Raw genomic sequence first — 19,385 nt, forward strand, 5'->3', positions numbered from 1 at the left:
ATTGAAGAGAATTCTGCTTAAACTCTTGTTTATAGCTCACTTTTGTACATTGGCTTGTTTTGCCCTTTGCCTTCTTTAGATTTTGACAAATTACCATTGCTGTTTCTACACTGTTGTTTTTGATAAGGGTTTTATCAGCCTTGCTTTCTTCTATGAGGATGCTGTCAAAATCTTACAGTAGTTCTACATGAATTCCAATTTAATCCAGTTACTAACTGAATTCAGAAAATATTTTTTAGATTGTATTTGGCTACATAATGTCCCTTCCCTGGCTGCATCTACATAGATCTCTCTCTGCCTTATACAAATTCTGTTATTTTCCTAACTTACCATTCTCTTCCAAACAAATAATTAACAGTATTTGAACGAAGTTCATACCCTGTCTTAAAAAGAAAATAATTAATTGCAAAAATACTGTTCCTTTGCAAGAGGAAAACAGTTTGGTTTAAAATATCCCTGCTTTGCCTTAGTTACCATCCAAAAGCACCAGTGGGGCTATTTGTGGTTTGGTCTTGTCTAAGTCACAGGTTTCTGGAGAAATCATAGCAAAGACAAAAAGATCTCATGGGTTTTCTATGCTTGGGCATAAATTATTACATTTCATTCTATTTTGGGTGAATCATCTGAATTTGGGCAAGGCTCAGATTGGGCTATTGGGCTTAGAACACCTCAGCTCTCAGTCATCGTCCTTTCCTGCAATGAGGGAAGAAGCTTCAGTGATTCTAATCTTAAATTCAAAGAATGAAAAAGCTACAAGAGAGGAACTTTTTGGGTTTTCAAAAACAGGCAAAACATTTTAACAAACTACTTTTCTGTAATTTCAATTTTTTCTTGATTCTGTCCTAATTAGAAATAGTATTCTAAGATTTGTTTTCTCGCACTTCAGTGCACGCTCACACTTGCTTGATTTGCACAAGTTACGATGTGAAGTGCCCCAAATAAGTTGGCCTGATAAAGAGATGTTTGTTTGCCATGCTGATCTTTATCAAAGCAGCTACTGCAGGGACTCCTGAAATGACAGAATCTGTGGTTGGGAAAGATGGTATTTGATAGTGAGTCCTTTCAAAAAGTTGGTGCTTAGTCTGGTATTTGAAATTGCTTTTAGTTTTATGCTCCAACCTACTTCTTTTACTTAATTATGGTTCTTCTGTCTTTCAAACTGACATCCACTTTTCCATAAGCCCTTTTGATTTCAGTAATTTGCTCCCAGATGAGAATGAGACATTCGAAAGGATGTGGTTGCAATTGATAAAAATATCATCTTCATTGCAGTTAGATGAATGTAAACACAGAGAGAAAAGAATCCTTAAACAAAAGTGTTTAGTTTGAATGCAAGTATTTATCTTTACTCCTGTAACACTTTTTGTTGGATAGAAAACGATAGAAAACATATGCTGAATTGCTTTTGCTTTGCAGAAACACAGTCAAAGAAGTTGGACCATTCCGTTGATAAATTTCTATAATACAGGATGAATAGACGCAGCAACCTGATTGTGGACTGAAAACAGCGAGTCAAACCAATTATGTGCCACTCAGTGTCCAAGAAAAGTGTGCAGCCTTTTGTTTTTAATTACAACTTACATTTCAGCTTTTGACTTTATGGATTTTGTCTATGTATACTAACAGCAGTTCATTATATAGTGCTTAGTTATTTGCTAGCATTTTTGTTGGAAAAAGCTAATGTAGAGGAAGCTGCTGGGCTTGCCTGCTGAGGATATTAGAATTCTTGTGCTGTGACTGGTTTAATGAACTGTGTTTCTGTTTCTCCTGTTTTGCTGCAGAGCCTTTTAGTGCTTCTGTCTGGGTGATGATGTTTGTGATGCTTCTCATCGTGTCTGCCATGGCTGTCTTTATATTTGAGTACTTTAGTCCTGTAGGATACAACAGAAACTTAGCACAAGGGAGAGGTAAGATTTGCATTTTACTCAACTCCATGCATCCATGGGTCTCCATCTTTTCAAATAAACATAACATAGGAATAAAACAATGAAATTAGCTATTAAACTGTTCATGTTCTTCATTTAAAGTATGATTTCTTGAAGGCTTATATGCTCATGTTTATAATTCCAATTCAATGGAATAAAGACAGGGAGCAGGGTAAGTGGTATCAGTTTTATTCAGACAGTGTTTGGTTTGTACACAGTATCAGTTGTAAAGTGTCTGCAGTGAAATATATTCTACTCCTGGCTATTACAAATTCATGACCAGTTCAGAGAAAGTTACCTAAAATCCTGTGGTCTGCTGGGCAGTTGGAAAAATAGCAGTTATATTGTCCATAGTTTTGTATAGTCCCTGTAAAATTCAGAAGAGCTCTTAGCCATGACGTGAGGCCCCTGGCAGAAGGGCGTCTCTTCTTTCTGTGTAGCACCCTCGGTTATAGAAACTTCATTTTCAAAACAGACAAGCTCTGTATTGACTCTTTCTCGGTGAAAGTTGCACTCTGACTCTAGAGTGAGGATTCCATATCTCACAATGCCCTCATCCTCCCATTTCTTAAGTGACATTTGAGAGTGCAGCCTTTGTTAAAATTTCTAAATCATTCTTGCTGTGTTTCGTAACAAGAGATCTTCCAGCTTGGTGAACACAGTTCTGGGCACTATTAAAAGCAAATGATTTCTTCTAGACAATGGCTGGCTTGTTCCCTGAAAAAGTAGATTATTGTAATGTTCAGATGATGGTATCATTTTAATAAGATGGTAAATGTGTAACCTCTGTCTGAAATAAACACTGTGTTAAAAGAGGGGAAATCAAAGGTGACTATAGACACGGGGGTCCAGGGGCTTGGCTGTTCTATTCTGTGCCTGAATTGATTATTTAGTGCACTTACAGCTACAAAGACATGCTATGGCACTAGACCATCCCAACCTAACTCTGAAGACTTGCCACTAATCAAGCTGCCATTAATTTTAAACCTGGAATATTAAAAAAAAATAAATATTTATCATCTCTCATTTCCCTAGGCATTTTTTTGCAGGATGAATCTCAGTAGTAATATAATCTCCAGTGGCATAAACAGAACTTTAGATTGCTCCCTTGGCATATAATTTCTGTAACACTATTGCTCAGAAAAATGCACATTATCCCTGTATCAGCTCAGTCGTTAATATGTCTACAAGGTAGTTGCATAAACAAAAAGTCAGCTCCATTGTGTTCATTTTACTGCACGCTATTTTCCTAGTGCTGCTGCAGAATAGGAGCATAATCTAAGATGTAGAGCTTGACTGCATTGTGAAATATTTGCACTGCACTAGAGAGCATTTCTACTGAAATGAGAGCATGCACTGAGTATACCCACTTAGGGTTTTATTATTTTAAGAATCATTGAATAATTATTAAAATAAATTATAGTTTAAATGAATAGCTAAATCTATATTTGTAATGTGCATCCCCTTGGATAAAGGGACAGGGCAGGGAAGGAGATAAAGTTACAGGTTTCTGCATCAGAGTTTATTGACTAAATTGCAATTGAACTGAAAAAAGGATAATTATAAGTAGGCCAAATGAGTCACAGTCAGGGGAGGCCTGTTTCTCTGCACTGGGGGTGCAGGGAGTCTGGATGATGAGCAATGTGTGATGGCATTGTGCTTACCTAGAGCTGGGTGAGAATAGCTGCCTTTGCTTCTCCCAGGGCTCTGCAGATGGGGCCTTTGGGGTGGATAATGACATTGTTAATTCACTTCTGCCCCTCTGCTGGCCACCTCCAGCTTTGGGGTGAATTAAAAGATGACCAAAAATAGAAATAATAAAATTTACAGAATGCCTTAGCTGGGACAGAATTTCACCTGTAATGTCAACACATTTGGAGCCACAGAACATGTGAGGCAAGCAGAGCCTGGCTTGTTCTGAATTCCCTGTCTATAGAGGTAGCTCCTTTGTTCTGTCTTTCTGATTCATGCTCTGAGTACAAAGGTGCTTAAAAGTAGGTGACACATTCACACACTTTGATCTTAAAAATGCTTACATAATGTTCAAAAAGCATAATGTTGGATGACTGGAGATGATAAAAATAATTTGGGTAAGAAAAGTACTAGAATTGAGTCATTAAACCTCCAGCTTTCCATTTCACATGTTTGCTTGCACAGAAAACTGACAGGGCAACACTGTGGCACATTTCTTCCTGCAGGAGACATACCAGCCTGCTTCTCCTCCAAACCTATGCTTTCCTTTCTCATCTTAAAAATTTTGAACATATGCCACATAGAAAAATGTTGAATTATGTTTTAAAAATGTGGAACTCGTTGTCATTGCAAGGAGGGTACCTATGGTAAATCCTGTGAGTATATTTGCAGTACAGTGAATTTATATACCAAAATATTTTCTAACCATGTCTCTGGGACTAATGGGTTGTCCCTGCATGGTATATTGGCAAGGTTTAATTTAACTGCAGCTGAACTAAGTGCACTTTGCAATTGCAGATCCCCATGGACCATCCTTCACCATTGGAAAGGCAGTGTGGTTACTGTGGGGCTTGGTCTTCAACAACTCTGTGCCTGTGCAGAACCCCAAGGGGACAACGAGTAAGATCATGGTGTCAGTCTGGGCTTTCTTTGCTGTCATTTTCCTGGCCAGTTACACTGCCAACTTAGCTGCCTTTATGATTCAAGAGGAATTTGTTGACCAAGTGACTGGGCTGAGTGATAAAAAGGTAGGTATTCAGTTCAAAAGATGTCAGTGTGCATTCTCCATAATCCTTCTACAAATTTGTACTTCGTGATAAAAACTCTGAGCAAGATAATGAACTAAAACTGGATGATTTCCTTCTGAGTGCAAGTGCAAACTTTACTAACCAACCTAAGACCCAAAGCATGAAAATATCAGTCTGTTTTCAAAATCTCTGCATGCCTATTCAAAAGTAGCTGCATTAACTGAAAATTACCTTTATTTTGTGATAGAAATCAGTTAGTGTTTGGTTAAAAAGAATGCCTCACCAAAATAAAAAGCTTGAAAATTTTTGTGGGATATTAGTAGTATATTAATAGAAAAAAGTCCATTTGCAAAATTATTGTGATGGATATGCACAAGATACCTGAAGGGTATGCTTTTGTAAGTGTGTGCCCAGTTGTTCAAAAATGAAACTAAATATTGGCATTAAGAAGAAATATTTAAATACAGTATAGCCCAGGGGACAACTTCACAAAGGGTTTTTTTCTCAAAGGACAGAAAATAAAGGAAATTGTTACTAAAAACAAATCAAAAAGGCAACATCTCAGCCTTGTCTGTTTTTTTTTGTTTTAACTTCTTTTTGTGACCAGCCTTTGATTGATTGCCTGGTATATCAAAGCAAGCATGGCTAGAGGAAAGATAAAAAGAAACAAAAAAATGATAATAGTTTTGTTTTCATTTAATTATGTTGTCACACAACCTTTGAATGAGCATGAAGATTGTTAAATATCCCTCTATTTTAAGATAACATTCTTAAAAGAGACGGATAAATGGCATTCTCTTTTGGGGATTAAAAAGAAGATTTGAGGAATGTCTTTCTGCTGTTGGTGAGAAGGAGCAGAGCATTTTCCTGGGCCCTGGTTTTGGCAGGCTCTGCCTTGCACCTGGCACAGCAGTGGGCTCAGGTCTGACCGACCCTCAGCTTCCCCTCCTCGCTGCCTCTTTGCCACAGGGCTGGAAATGTCAGCTCTTGTTCTGTGGCTTTTGGCTAAAAACTTCCTTGGTTTTGTCATTTTTTCTATTCTGACTGCTAAGTAGGATTTCGTTTCCACAAAAAGCAAAATAAAAATAGAAAAATACTTGAATCAGAAAATACCATCTGTTCTTGTGTGGTCAGCTGATCATTTATTTGATCTGCCACCTTTGTTTCTATTTTTTGGTTCTTCAAACTTTGCCTGAAGCACATAGATATAAGTCAGGGAAGCCATGCCTTTTCTGATTAAATTAAAAAAGTTAGAACTCCAGAAGAGCAACTGAACTATTTCAGAACATTCTTCTTGTCATACATAGGTTTTGCCTGCTCCATAATCCTGAGGTTTCTTGGATTTTAAAAAACAAAATAATCTGGGATAATTTATAGGAATGTAATCTGATTGATGTTAAATTATTTTTCTCCCATTTTTGCCATGTTTATACAGTTCAGTACAGAACTCTGACCCTTGCAGGAAGCAAAACAGTCACAGGCAAGGGCCAGAAATGTGGGTATAAATCAATTTTGAATAATTAATACCTAAAAGTTCACTAAATTTTTTACAAAAAATTAAAAATCCAACCCCCACTTCTGGGCTGGTAAATCAGTTTGCTATTCTTCTCTCCCACTTTTCCCACTGCCACACCTGAACAGTCAGGCTCTTCTGTCAATGCTGTACTGCCAGTGCAAAAGTGTTTCCAGTTAGAGATACTGGGGTGTGATGGAAAAACAGGAAACATCAGGAAAACACATCCCTCTCTCTGAGCAGCCCCCTGACCCTCAGCACTCAATGCTGTCCCATTCAAAGTGTGTTGCACTCTATCAGCTGCTTCACCAGATTTGCTGACGTGATGATAATGTGTTATTTACTCCTTGATGCCCTAAGACCTCTTTATAGTTTCCTCATCCCTTGAAATGTTGCTAATGAATTTGTGAATGCCGTGTCATCAGAGTGTCACCCAGAAATACATGGCACAGCACGTTCTGGAGTGAGGAGGGGTGGGTGTTCATAAACTCAAATGATTCAGCAAATGAGAGGAAAATGATATTTTGACATTCTTGTGTATGTAATAGATGTTCAGAAGCTTTGCCTTCATCAAAAGGTACAGAAAATGAGTCCAAAGTATCCAGCAAAGACTGAAATTCGTGGCTTTTGTACTTTTGAGACCTTTTATGCCTATTTCATGCAATGAAACAGGAAAATTTGCTGAAGGAGGGTGGGTAGCCCTGCACAGAGCTGTCTCACAGTGCTGTTCTGCTGGGGTTCTGCCACACTTAGGAATTGCCTCACGTACACATTCCAGGAGCTTCTCTTCAGCTTCAACAGGAAACCTTGATGATGCCCCTGACAGGCTCCTTATTTTTGCAAGATTCAGAGTGTAGCCTTGGCTTTCTGCTCCCGTGCCCTAGGATGGCACAGGTGGTGCAGTCACCGAGATGTGTCTGTGACAGCAGAGCAGCAGGGCCACAGGCAGGGAGGGAGAGCCCCTGAGCCCAGCCCCTCTCACACTGCCCGATATCAAACAAAGCTTTCTGTGCTTCCTGAGGCTGGGCAGGCACAGCTGTCCCTGCACTGCAGCACCTGGTGATCATAAGGACAGTTTTGGAGTGACTGATGGCTGCATCTTTGTAGGATCACAAGTCAGAATGCCAGGTTCCCATCTGGTAAAAGAGGAAAGGAAAGGGTTCAAATATGGGTGTTCTTCTGTCACTCCAAACGAGTTGTAACTCCTGCTCCCAGCAGGAGATTATTTACTGTTTTCTAGTATTTAAGTAGTGTTTCCCACAGTTCCTTAAAAAACTGCAGAACAATAACAAACAGCTGCTCTCAACACCAGCCTTTTCAGGCAAGCAAGTAAATCTTTAAGTCAATATGTAATGCTTCTGGAAGAACACTTTGCTGACTTAATGAAATTGCCAGTTTTATTAAGGCATATAGGAAAAAAAAAAAAAAAGCAAAAGACTGGAGTTGTGCTGCCACGTGCTACAGTTCTGTTGGGTGGCAGAGCAGGGGGAGACAAGAATGAATTAATTGGTCACTCTTCAGAGTAACAGTAGATCTCTCCACTATGACTCAAACAAGGGCCTTGTGCATTCAGTTCAAGAATTCTGCCCATGATTTAAAAGATCAGCATTTCATGAAATGTCTAGGAAGAAAATTATTTCCTAGCAAACACGACATATTTTGTTTCTCATCATGGGGCTTTAGGGAAAATGAATGCATGTAGAGTCTTGATTTTTTTTTCCCTTTCTTGTCTCTTGCCTGCCACATAGATCTTTGCTGCAGCCACAGACAGTGACAATCCTGTGTGCTTCTCCAGGACGTGGCAGTTCACACAATATAAGTTTAATATTATTGATGAAACTTTTATTCATCTCAGATATGACTGCAGTGTTAGTAAAAAGATTTAAACCTCTTTCTTCTTTACAAGTAGTCTGTGAGCAGGCAGTAGTAGCAGATGATGGTTTCAAAAATAATCTCCTTGTGAGTGATAAAATTTGTTGGTTGGTGCCAACAAATTCCAGTCTGTAGATAGGGTTTGGAACTATTAATCTGCTTTTTAACTCTGTGACTTTTGAATGAACTTGGGGTTTTTATTCATCCTTATCTTCTGCAGAAATGTTTCTGTCTTCCATGAACGTTCAATTTGAACAGATGTGTTAATTCTTTCAACTATTCCTATGAGAGGAAATGCCTGCCAACATCCTAGATTCATATGAATGTTCTTGAAAAGTGAGACTATTTAAAAACAAACTCCATTTTGAAATCACCAGAATACTCCACCATAATGTCCCTGTTCCCCCAGTTCCCCTGCCATTCCCCAGTTCCTCTGCCACACTGGAAACTGAGCTTGCCTCAGTTTCTCACCACAGCTGAATTTCCAAAAAATCCCAGCAATATAAATAGCAGCAAGTCTTACAGGTCCTGAAATTGGCAGTTCTATTTTTTTCAGTTCTATTGACTGTCAAATTTAGGAGACACATGAAGCCATCTCAATACATCAGAGATACATCAGCTCTAGATTTAAATAAATTTGATAGCAAGCTACATTTATATCAATAGAATCTCTGGACATATATTTAAAAGCAGGGTTTGTTTCAGTGTTGCATAATAAACTCAGAAAGGGAGATGGCAAATATAGACTAAGAATCATGAGTAGTGTACAGTGTAATTTTGGTGCATGGGTCAATTACTATGTGTAAAAGTAGTAGCAAAGTTATAATTTAAACAGTAAAGCTCTGAAAAGGGAGAATGAGGAAAGTAAGACATCTGTTAGCTAAACAAATAGAGAAAAATAGAGTTCATTCCTTTATGCTTTGTCAAAATATACTTAATTAAAATGAAGTATTTAATTGTAGTTCTGTAACAAGAAAATGGTGTTGCAGCAATAATTTCACAGTCAAGGTTTGATGGAATTGAAAATACTCCCATTTTTTTTATAAACCCATTTGTATTCTCTTTGCAAATTGGCACTGGATATTAGGAATTCTTGATGCCCTGGGACCAAATGTTAAAAAGAGAAATATTTCATATGGAGCCCCAAAGGAATCAGTAGCTGTATAAATATTAGGCATCTCTTGCAGCACAGGATATATAGATTGCTCCTCTAACTTCAACAATAAAAACAGAGTGCATTTAGAGTGGAATTCATGGGTGACTGCTTTTATCAATGCTCAATTCAATTTCCTCATTTGCCAATAGTTCCTCTAATCTGATTGACCTTTTCCATTTGTTTCTTAAAGAGACATTTTAATCCTAAATTGTCACAGGGGTTTTAGAGGAAGATGTTGAAAAGGTGCATATAAAATTTTCAGATCTGTTAGCAAAAAATTGATGTGAGATTATTTGAAGGATTGCCAAGTGTGGAACCAGGAATATGCCCTGAGTTATTGCCATTCCTTTGCAGATCCCCCCTGGCTGGTTCATCTGTGCTGATGCAATAATGATAGAGAGAGTAAAATTGTAGAATAAACCTGTATGTCCTCAAGCAAATGGTTCATAGTTTTAAATGGTAGGGTTGAACAGGGACTAGGATTCCAGGTGTGGGAGCTCCAGCCCTTCTCATATCAACCTGTGAGTTGCTGAGCCCCTGTGGAAGCTGCAAGAGCTTTTATTCCCCTCCAGTCCTGGGTGGAAGGAAACTCCCTCACTCTGCCTCTCCCTGGCACAGCTTCCTGCCATCCCTGGCACCCTCCAGGACTGGGCTCCCTGTTGAGTACTGTGGATGATCCTTTTCCCATCAGGAAGATGGGGAATCACAATGTCCCAACTGAGATGGAAATGTGAAATGACTGTCAACAAAATACTCTTTTCCTTTGGTTGCAGTTTGCCAGTGTGTTTGGGTTGGGTTGGGTTTTGGGTGCCCTAAGGAGATGCTGGCAGATGAGGATCTGCTCCAGTTTCTGCTGTCCTGCCAAAGTGCAAAGCAGGGGAGAGAGTCACATTTGAGTGCCAAAATGGAGCTGGTTTTACTTTGGATGTAGATTATGTTCAGTTAGTGTGAAGACAGTTTCTGGTATAATAGAACTGAACTGACCCACAGCATTTGACTAGAAGAAATTTGAGGTAATTTACACAACTTCTGTCTTTTTCAACCTGAAATTGCCCTTCTTCACATTTTGGATGCCTGAAACACTTTGCTTGTCCCCTTTATCTCTAGTTTCAAAGGCCACATGATTATTCACCTCCTTTTCGGTTTGGAACGGTCCCAAATGGAAGCACTGAGAGGAATATCAGAAACAACTACCCTGATATGCACCTCTACATGACCAAGTTTAACCAGAAAGGAGTCGAAGATGCCTTGGTCAGCTTGAAAACTGGGTGAGTTTTTTCCCATGGTTTTTAAAGAATGCTTTTCAGTAAACTTTTCAGAAACAGAGAACTATTGCTCTGTGCTTTCTGTGGTACTGAACAGACCGATGTCAGGCTGCTGTGTATTGCATGGTGCTTTTTTTTCCCAGCTGTACACTTATGGAAAAGGAAAATGATTGACTGTGATTTCTATGGTTGTTTTAAATTACATGGTAGCTTCAGTGTCTTATGAGAAGTAGTTTCAAAGTGCAGAATTAATGTTTCTTGAATTTGAAGACAGTACAGTCTCTTGTTATCTTGGCAGTGCTGCCTAATCCTGCTTCTGACAATCTTGGTAAATATTTGGGTAAATATTATTGCCCTTCTTTCTTAAGATCTGAGATTTAGTCTTGAGGGCCATCCATCCTTTTCTGTCTGAAGTAGCCCAATCTGCCTGATTGGACAAAGAGACAAATTTCCATTCTTAATCCTCCAAAGGCATGAGAGTGACTCATTGCTCATATCATTATTCATCTGGGTGACAGGAATCTGCTAGCTTTAAACATTTAGGCTTGATAGCAACATGATTATATTTGTTAATAATACAGTAATAATATTAATTTCTCAATATAGGCTTTTTAGGTTTTGTTTTGAGGTGAGAAGTTACTTTAGTGGGTTTAAGTATATGTGCTCTAGGGGCTGTTTCAAGGAACATCTCTCCTCATTTATGGTGAACACAGGACGTTTCTTCCTATACTAAAATATACTCTTCTGATCCTTTTTGGGGAACTGCTTATCATTTTAATTTTTACTCCCCTTCTGCCAAACCTGTATAGGAGTTTATAATGTATTACTTAAGCAAAACACCTTGAAATCCCGAAATCTTTCCTTAGAATGAAGACTCCCTTAAAAAGTTATCCTTCCAGCTGTTTCCTTCTCTTCTGTCTCCTTGCTGCTGTCTGGACTCTGTCTGCCCTCATTTCCCCAGGCATTCTCAGCTGGCACTTCCCAGGCTGGTTTGTCCCAAGCCAGGCCAGATGTGTGACATTGCGTGAGGTCAGCCTTGCCCAGGGGCTTCCAGACTGCAGCTCCTGCTCTGACCCAGCCTGTGCCAGTCACCTTTGCTGGGTGACAGCTGAATTATGCACTAGAGATAGACAGTTGGATCCTACCATTCCTGCTGCGAATTTCTGAAGGAGATGTCCTGATTTCAGCCATTTGTAGGACTTGTTCTGTTGGATGGACAGTTTATTTAAGGGATGTATACTGCTTGTACTTTTCACCAACCATTTGTGCTACTGAAAGCCCTGAAAAACTGCTGTTAGCTTGAAAATCAGGCCATTCCTCAGACACTTAAGTGTGAAAACAGGGGGGCCAACCTGACTGCAGGGCTGTTCAGGATGTTCACTGAAACTCAGGCTGGCTGCTCCTGGGACAGCTGATGGTCCTTCTCAAGAGCTTTGCTCCTTTTGACAGCATCAGCTATTCATTTTTGACAGATTCCTTTTTCCCTGTTGAAGTTTCTTTTATCTTCTGAGTGATTTCTCTGTATGGATACCCCCAGGTGTCTGCCTTGCTCCCCTTGACTGATATTTCTGTAGCAGATGGTACAAATAAACTTCTGGGTCAATACAAGTAACTGCTGCCTCCAGCTGTGCTCCTTGGGATTTTGTCTGGTGGCACCTGCAGAAGGATTGAACAGCAGGATGTCAGCTGCTTTCAGACTCATATTCTTCAAAAACAATTTTTCATTTTTCTGCCAGATTTTCTGTTCTTCAGCATACAGAATTGTATCTTGTTTCTCTCCCCCTCATGATTTCATTGACCAAATCCTTTTTCTTTTCCATGTAAAAATTGCCCTTTCATCTTTAACTAGACTTGATGAAGTCTAGTTGAGACATCTTTAACTTCTTTCCCTCCCTGATTCACTGGATTCCATAATATTTAGTATATCTGGTCCCATGAAGTTTGTGTTTCTATGGTTCTTTTGAAGGTCACTCATCTCTTCTTCCTCAAACTGCTTCTGCTTCCAAATAAATATATAATTTCTATTTTCCTCTTCAATGTGTGTCTCTTCATCTTATTACAGCTAATTTGTCTCTTTTCATCTTTATCTCTTTCCAAAACTATTCCTGTACCTTTATCTTTTTTTTTTTTTTTTTTTTTTTTTCATTCTCATCCTTGGGGATACAACAAGCAACTTCCTTATCCATGGTAAGAGCTGCTGCTTCTGCACAGCTTTTTGAAAATGAACTATCTGATAATTTTAGTCATAGTCTATAGACTGAGAAGGACTTGCAAAGAATCTGGTTGATAATTGCTGCTGTGAGTTAAAATAAATATGAACTGTGTTATCCCTGAAGAGTGTTTGTATAACCTGTATTTCCAGTCTCACTTTAGAAACTACTTTTGCTTAATTTGAGACATGAAGTTTAGTCCCTTTTAATTACTTTTGTATAGTGTTTGATTCTAATTTCAAGATGGAGTAAAAAATACTATCAGTGAAGCAATGCTTAATGATTGAATAATGCAATACATATGGCCCTTGTGATCCAAATAAAATGAAATTATAAAGTAGCACCTTGTCACTGTTCAGTCTGATTTTCCTGTGTTTCAAACAAAGTCTTTTGATCAACTTTAGTTAGCATTAACATCTTGAGATCTATTGGAAATATCTTGATCTTTGAGATAATTGTGTTTAATACATAATGTTATTGAGTTGAACTAGAAGGAGAAAGCAGGAAGATGACAAACATAAAATTTCAGATGCACAGATTTCTGAAAATAAATTAAAAACTAAACTGCAGTGGGGTTTTGTTTGGTTTAGGTTTTTTTTTAAATCTTGCTTTCTTTCAAGAAGTAGAAAACCAGCTGCTTCAGTCCACTTGCTAATGTGGCCAGAAAAAGCCTTGGGGGGAGAAATATGGATAGAAATATGTATAAAATAAATGGTATTCCTGCCTTTATTTCCTGGTCAGGTGTAAGGGTTAGATAAGACTTGTGTTGGAGTATTGCTGTACATGCAGAGGTGAATGTGCTCACATCTGTGTCTGGGAAGCCTTGAAAGCAGACCCAGCCCCTTTCTGGTCTCATCTTTGAGAGGTGAAGCTGGTACTGTTTCAGAAATTAACGTACAAGGAAAGCATCTGCCTTTGTTTTTTTTTAATTAGAACAAGCAACTTCATTGCATGGGCAATAGGCTTGGACCTATCTTGTTCAATTAGCATCAAAAATGTTTGAGATCATCACCTGGGAAATGCTGCAAATCAAAGTGGCAATGAGATTTTTGTGTTAGTCTGACATTGACATTGTACCTGCTCCCTCGGGTGAATCCCCATGGGGGTTCACTGCAGCTTATTCATGAAGGCTTGTTGCCATCGGGGTGAAGGCAAAGTTATCAGCTTTGTTGGTTTTTCCTCTTTGATACAAAATCAACCTTTGTTTCTGAAAAGATCTTAAAAAAATTCTGTAAAGACTCAGTAATATCCATCTCTTGTCACTAGGGTCTTATTTCTGAGATTCACAGATGTATTTCTCAGGAAGCTGCTGAAGCACCATTTGAACAACAGCAGAAATATATTAATTCAATGTGTCAGTTTGCAACCAGGCCTGTTAAAAACGGAAGATCTGGTTATTGAAGTACTACTTAATAATTTTCAAAATGGCAAAATATTGTCCCTCCTTCAACACAGTTCGCTGCTGAAAGCAACCTCAATCTTCTAAGCTTGTCAAAACATGTACTTGTGTTTTTCACTAAATTTCATGCGTTTAAGGGATCGGGTGGTCCACATGTGCTGTGCTACGTGCAGAGCTGGGGATCGTTCCTTAGGCAGGACCAAGCAGCTCGGGGTTTCTGTAGGCTTTTGTTCTCTAATGAGAAGAGAAATGGCAGTTGTTGCCCTGAGCATTGCTCAGAAGAGCAGGGTCTGTAAGGCATTAGCTAATGTGCTCTTGGTGGGAGTGCCCAGCTCTGCCAGAGACGTGGAGGCTCCTCTGGGCTCTTGAGATGTTTATTGATCAAATACAGCCTTAAAAATGCATTGCAAGCAGTTCTGTCCATGCTGCATTTAATTGATCTACATTTCTAGAACCCTCTGTACCAGGGAGACAAATCCTATTGATTGTGCTTTTTGAAGAGACAATAAATTCCCAAACAGGAAGTTATTAATTATTGTGTTATGCTTGCAGTGGCTCTTTGGGTGAGCTTCCTTCTGTTTACCTGGCCATATTTTTCCTGAAGAGATTATTGTTAAAGAATACCATCTTTTCGCAGGCAAAGCAACCTTCCAGTTGCAGTTCTCTGGTGTGGGTTGTATGAGCTCATAGCTCTTGAGTTTGCACGCAGTGTTTCTATTTGTGGCTGTAAAACTGTCAAGAGGAGAAATTGCAATGGCAATAAACTGGAAATGCATTTCACGTTCTCACCTTTGCCCCAGCACATCTACAGCGGCATATAGTCTGGGATTTAACTGCTAATGGCTGAAATGAGAAAATTTAATTGGGAGAGGCTCTTTTTACTGTAGGGATAAAATGGGAAATGTTTGCTTGCCTGTTGCCCGTCGCTTCCTTTCAAGGGAGCTGCAGGAATGAGTCCCTGGCGTTCCCCAGGCAAGCAGCCCCGTGTGCAGCTGCAGATCCCCTGGCTGTCATGAGTTCTTTACAGCTTTTATTGCCAGCCACAGCTGTGACTGTGTGTTCAGGGATTTGATGCTAAAGTTTACTTGGGACTTCATCTGCCTTCCTGTTAAAGACAGCAGTGCTTGTGTTGATACACATCAGTTGAACACCTTATTCCCACGTCCTCTCTGACATGCTGGTGAAATTGCAGAGCTGCTTGGAAAGGCTGCTGTGGTGGCAGTGTGTCTGCACTGCCACAGCAGCAGTGGCCTCAGCTGTGCTGCGTTATCAGATGTGAAGGGCTACATCCCCATGATTTATGAGCTGCCCCTGAGGAGCTGCTCTCAGCCTGCAGGCTGTCCTGACTGTCACTTTGTCAGGGACACGTGATGGCTGTATCCTCAGCATCCTTTAGTGACAGCAGAAACACCTGGAAACATCGAACTGAGCAGTGCAAATGACATGAGGAGTTATTTCCTCGCTGCAAGCCCACTCTCCCATGTGAAAAGAACATGATTATTAACATGTTTTATAGAATCTTATGGCACTAAGCAGAGAGAGTGCACGAGAAGACCCCAGAAGGCCCCAATGGCCTTTTAACCCCATCTGTGAGTTTATCGGCCTGAATTGGATTTTTGTTGCTCTCACAGTGATTATAAATTATCCAATTCACAGCCTCACACACTCTGTTATTTGTTGAACAAATACAAGCAGGTCAGAGGCTGAGCTGGCAGCCTCTGCAGCGTGGCACAGGCATAACCAGGAGGCAAATATCCCTGTTTCCATCAGCTGCAGCACAGTTGGGATTGTGCCCAGCAGGTGCTGCTGCTAATTAGGACTGCCAATTAAGTAGTGATGTGCCTAAAGTTAAATCCAGCTTGTCTTTTAGGCAGCCACCTGACATCTCTCTACTTCAAACACCAATTTCAATATTTTTCATTTATTTTTACAGAAAAAATATAATGAAAATTTTCACCAAAGGAAAAACTTCCTAGTTTTTGTTCTTTCTGTGGTTCATACCTTTTCACCTCAAAAGAGGAGGGCAAGCTGTGAGAGAAGCTGTCTGTTTGAAAGAAAAGGGTTATATTTTAATTTTTCATTAAAAGAACAAATTCTTCATTGTCCTCATGGGGATACAATAGCAGCTTACAACCAGAAGTCACAAAAGTGTCAAAATCTTTAACCAAATTTTTAAGGGTTAACAGGGATGGTTAACTCTGTTAAAACCCAATTTTTAACAGGGGTGGTTAATTCTGAAGAGTGTTTAAGGGAGAAAGGAAAAGGCCTGTAGGCAGCATAAGATATCTGTAGACAATAATTTGTTGCTTGCAAGCCTCCAGGATAGCTGCTATAATACATGAAGAGTGAGCACCGTGTATGAGTGCTCTCATCATATCAACACAGGGGAAACATCAAAGTCAAAGAGCACTGAACAAAGATCCTGAACTACCTGGGACAGCCAGATGTTTGCTGTGCTCCGGGGTGTCTACTTACCACTATCAATTTTGACAGTTAGCACTAAATTATTGTACAAATGCACTTTACTTAAAACTGTCTGAAGGGGCTAAAATGTGAATAACTGTTTTCTTCCTGACCTTCTGTGAAAAAACATCTCTGCTAAACAGTTTGGTCCATTCAGGATTTTCTGTCCCGGCTGACCAAGTTCAGACAACTTCTGCAATCAATAACTTCATTCAATTTGGCATCAGATGGCTGGGGTAACTTAATTTCAATTTACATTATGATGCTTTCTGTGGTAGTTTAATCTAATATATGTTTCAGTGTTCACTCTAATGTTCATTTTGGCATTGTGCTCTGCAGGGAATGATTTCCAATGGATGTTCCAGCTGTAGCCACATGAGCTAAGAATTGGAAAGCTGGTTTGCAACTGGGCAACTGCTGTCTGTGCCAGAGGGCAGCAGAGATGTGAAAACATTTAAATTTGCTGTTCCATCTAGGAATATTTTTCAGAGGGATCTCTTCAGTATCAATTCTGAAATCTAGTATCTTAAAAGAAATGTGTATCTGAATGAGCACAGCTTTCATTTCACTGCTGAAGTGAGCAGAGTTCAGCACTGCAAGCTGCCAGCTCAGACTTAAAGACTCCTATGGCATTTCCACTCATGGCAGATTTTCTGGCATCAGTTTTTCTGATGGCTGATTCCTGTTTCCCCATAACTTCTTGTCCTTTCAGGAAATGCAGTTATTCTTATATTCTTGTAATTCTTACATTTTCAGGAATTTCTTCCTAGCCAGAAGATCACGTCTTTTGCAACTTTGTTGGGGTTTTTTTGTTTGTTTGTGTTTTTTTGTTTGTTTGTTTGTTTTTTAAGAAAGAGGAACAAACAACCCGGTTTCTCCTGTTCACCTGATGCAGAGAAACTTGCCTCTAGGAAAAAATAATCTTTAGTAATTTATTTCCAATTCCTTTACTCAGTACCTGAGTGCTCTTCTGGAGGTTTTTTTGGATTGTGGTTTTTGATTTTTTTAAAGATTACTTCCTTTGTCTGCATTATACCTTTTTTTTGGTGATGCTGTTATCTAATATCTCTAAATATTACAAGTAGGCTGGAAATAAAATGAACAGGTGGAAGTAGCTCTGTGCCATCTAACCCCTATTCTTTTCAGAAACTATTCTGGGTTTTAGTCTTCATTTCATTTGGGGTTGAGATCAGGTACTTGGTGAGCTGTGCTGAATTTATCCTTCATTATGCTATTGTAACTGGGACAAAATCTTTAATCTAAAAATATATTCCCCCCACTCAGCTCTTCAAGTTTTGTGTTTTGATAAACTGATGCGTTGCAAAAACTTCTTGGCTTGGCTTCTGAGATGTGAAGTGGGACAATCTTCCATTGTATAAATTAATCATAAAGGCACACTAAATTTTCCATTATTTTGTTGCTAGGGGAAATGTTGCAGGGACTGGGAAGGTGTTTGGGCAGAGGGTGGTGGATGGGAGCTCCTGTAAGTGAGGAGGGTGAATGTGCCCATTCAAGTAACCACAGTCTATGGTTCTCCATGGATTTCCTGGCAGCTGGGATTGCCCTGGCAGGCAAGGTGAAGCCTCCACAACCTCTCATGGTGGTGTTAATATCTGTCAGAACCTGCTCTTTCAAATTTTGTCTGTGTTCCCTGTGTGAAGATTGAAGTGAGGATAGTTTAAGCTGGGAGAAGAGCTGAGAGCTGGTTCTGTGCTCATGAGTTCATCATTTAACTGGGTTATACTTTGCTGACCTGTGTTGTTGCAGGGGGTGGCTGTTCAATTTTCCCCTAATGAACTGGCAATATCAAGATGTCAGGAAATCCACTCAGTGTGTGTGAAGCTCAGTTCTGTGAGGAGCCATTTGAATATGTACTGAAAGATAAAGTCACTGCTGGTGATGAAGTGCATCAGATAAGGTGAAATGCATTTTAGTCAAAACTGTGTCAGAGGAATCAACAGTCCTTCATGTGAAAGGTTAAATATCTGCTTTTGCGCCAGCAGTTTCAAAGTGTCACTTTAGAGACTTTCATGGGAGCCTCATCTTCAGAGCAGCATTCTTTCCCTTTGATTGCTGTGTCATTCCACAGCGACCTTTCAGCACTGGATCCCCAGGACACAGAGACACAAATGATGCTCTCCCTCATTGTTCACTCTTGACACACTTTCTTTTATCTCTTCTGTGGAGAAAGGAGGGATGAAATGAAAGTTTGATGTAAACCCACAGATCTTACAGACAGTATGTTTGTACTTGCTGCCTTCTCAACACCACTATTGATGATCTCCAAAAACATATGCTTAAATTTAATCCAGTCCCTTAAGTGGACACTTTTTTTTTTTTTAAATTTCTTTTCCCTAATGTCATTGTGGCTCCACAACTACTGGGCAGATTGGTATTTTAGATTTTTACTTATCGTTCCATCAAGAGAACAAATTCATTGAAGGATCATGTAGTTGGTTAAGGAAGCAAAGGAACATTTTTCAGTTGTGTTATGCTTCTGTTGTAAGGGACAAGTGACTAATAAAGGAGCATTTACCTCATCTTCCTTTTCAGTTTTCATCATAGGAATTTTATGAAAAGTTGTGTCAATAATAAAGATGGGGAAAATTACAGGGAAGAGTTTTCAACTTTCCTGAAATTGCTTTTCTGTACCTTTTTCTATAACTTAAATTTTCTCTACGCAGGCAATTTTGCATGTGTGCAGCAATGCTTTAGAATGAATTTTTGCAATAGCTATTCTGAATTTTCAACTCTCATCCTTCTTGATGAATCATAAATGTTTTGTTACGGGACTGTCCACACTTACTTTTCACATATCTCCCACTCCAAATTATTACATTTGGTAATGTCCTTTTGGGTTTT

At 39.3% G+C, this 19,385-nt stretch overlaps 1 protein-coding gene across 1 annotated transcript in view; it reads left to right on the forward strand.

Moving 5' to 3' along the window:
- GRIN2A (glutamate ionotropic receptor NMDA type subunit 2A) overlaps nucleotides 1-19,385 on the forward strand; it is a 150,864-nt gene that overhangs the window by 111,912 nt on the left and 19,567 nt on the right. Inside the window, exons 8-10 of the mRNA XM_041462764.1 lie at nucleotides 1,782-1,907; nucleotides 4,416-4,645; nucleotides 10,294-10,454. Of these exons, the coding sequence (XP_041318698.1) occupies nucleotides 1,782-1,907; nucleotides 4,416-4,645; nucleotides 10,294-10,454 (517 nt within the window). The remainder of the gene's footprint in view (nucleotides 1-1,781; nucleotides 1,908-4,415; nucleotides 4,646-10,293; nucleotides 10,455-19,385) is intronic.

This window comes from Pyrgilauda ruficollis, unplaced genomic scaffold (genome assembly GCF_017590135.1).
Source record: "Pyrgilauda ruficollis isolate IOZ18807 unplaced genomic scaffold, ASM1759013v1 scaffold16, whole genome shotgun sequence".
NCBI classification, from domain to species: Eukaryota; Metazoa; Chordata; class Aves; order Passeriformes; family Passeridae; genus Pyrgilauda; species Pyrgilauda ruficollis.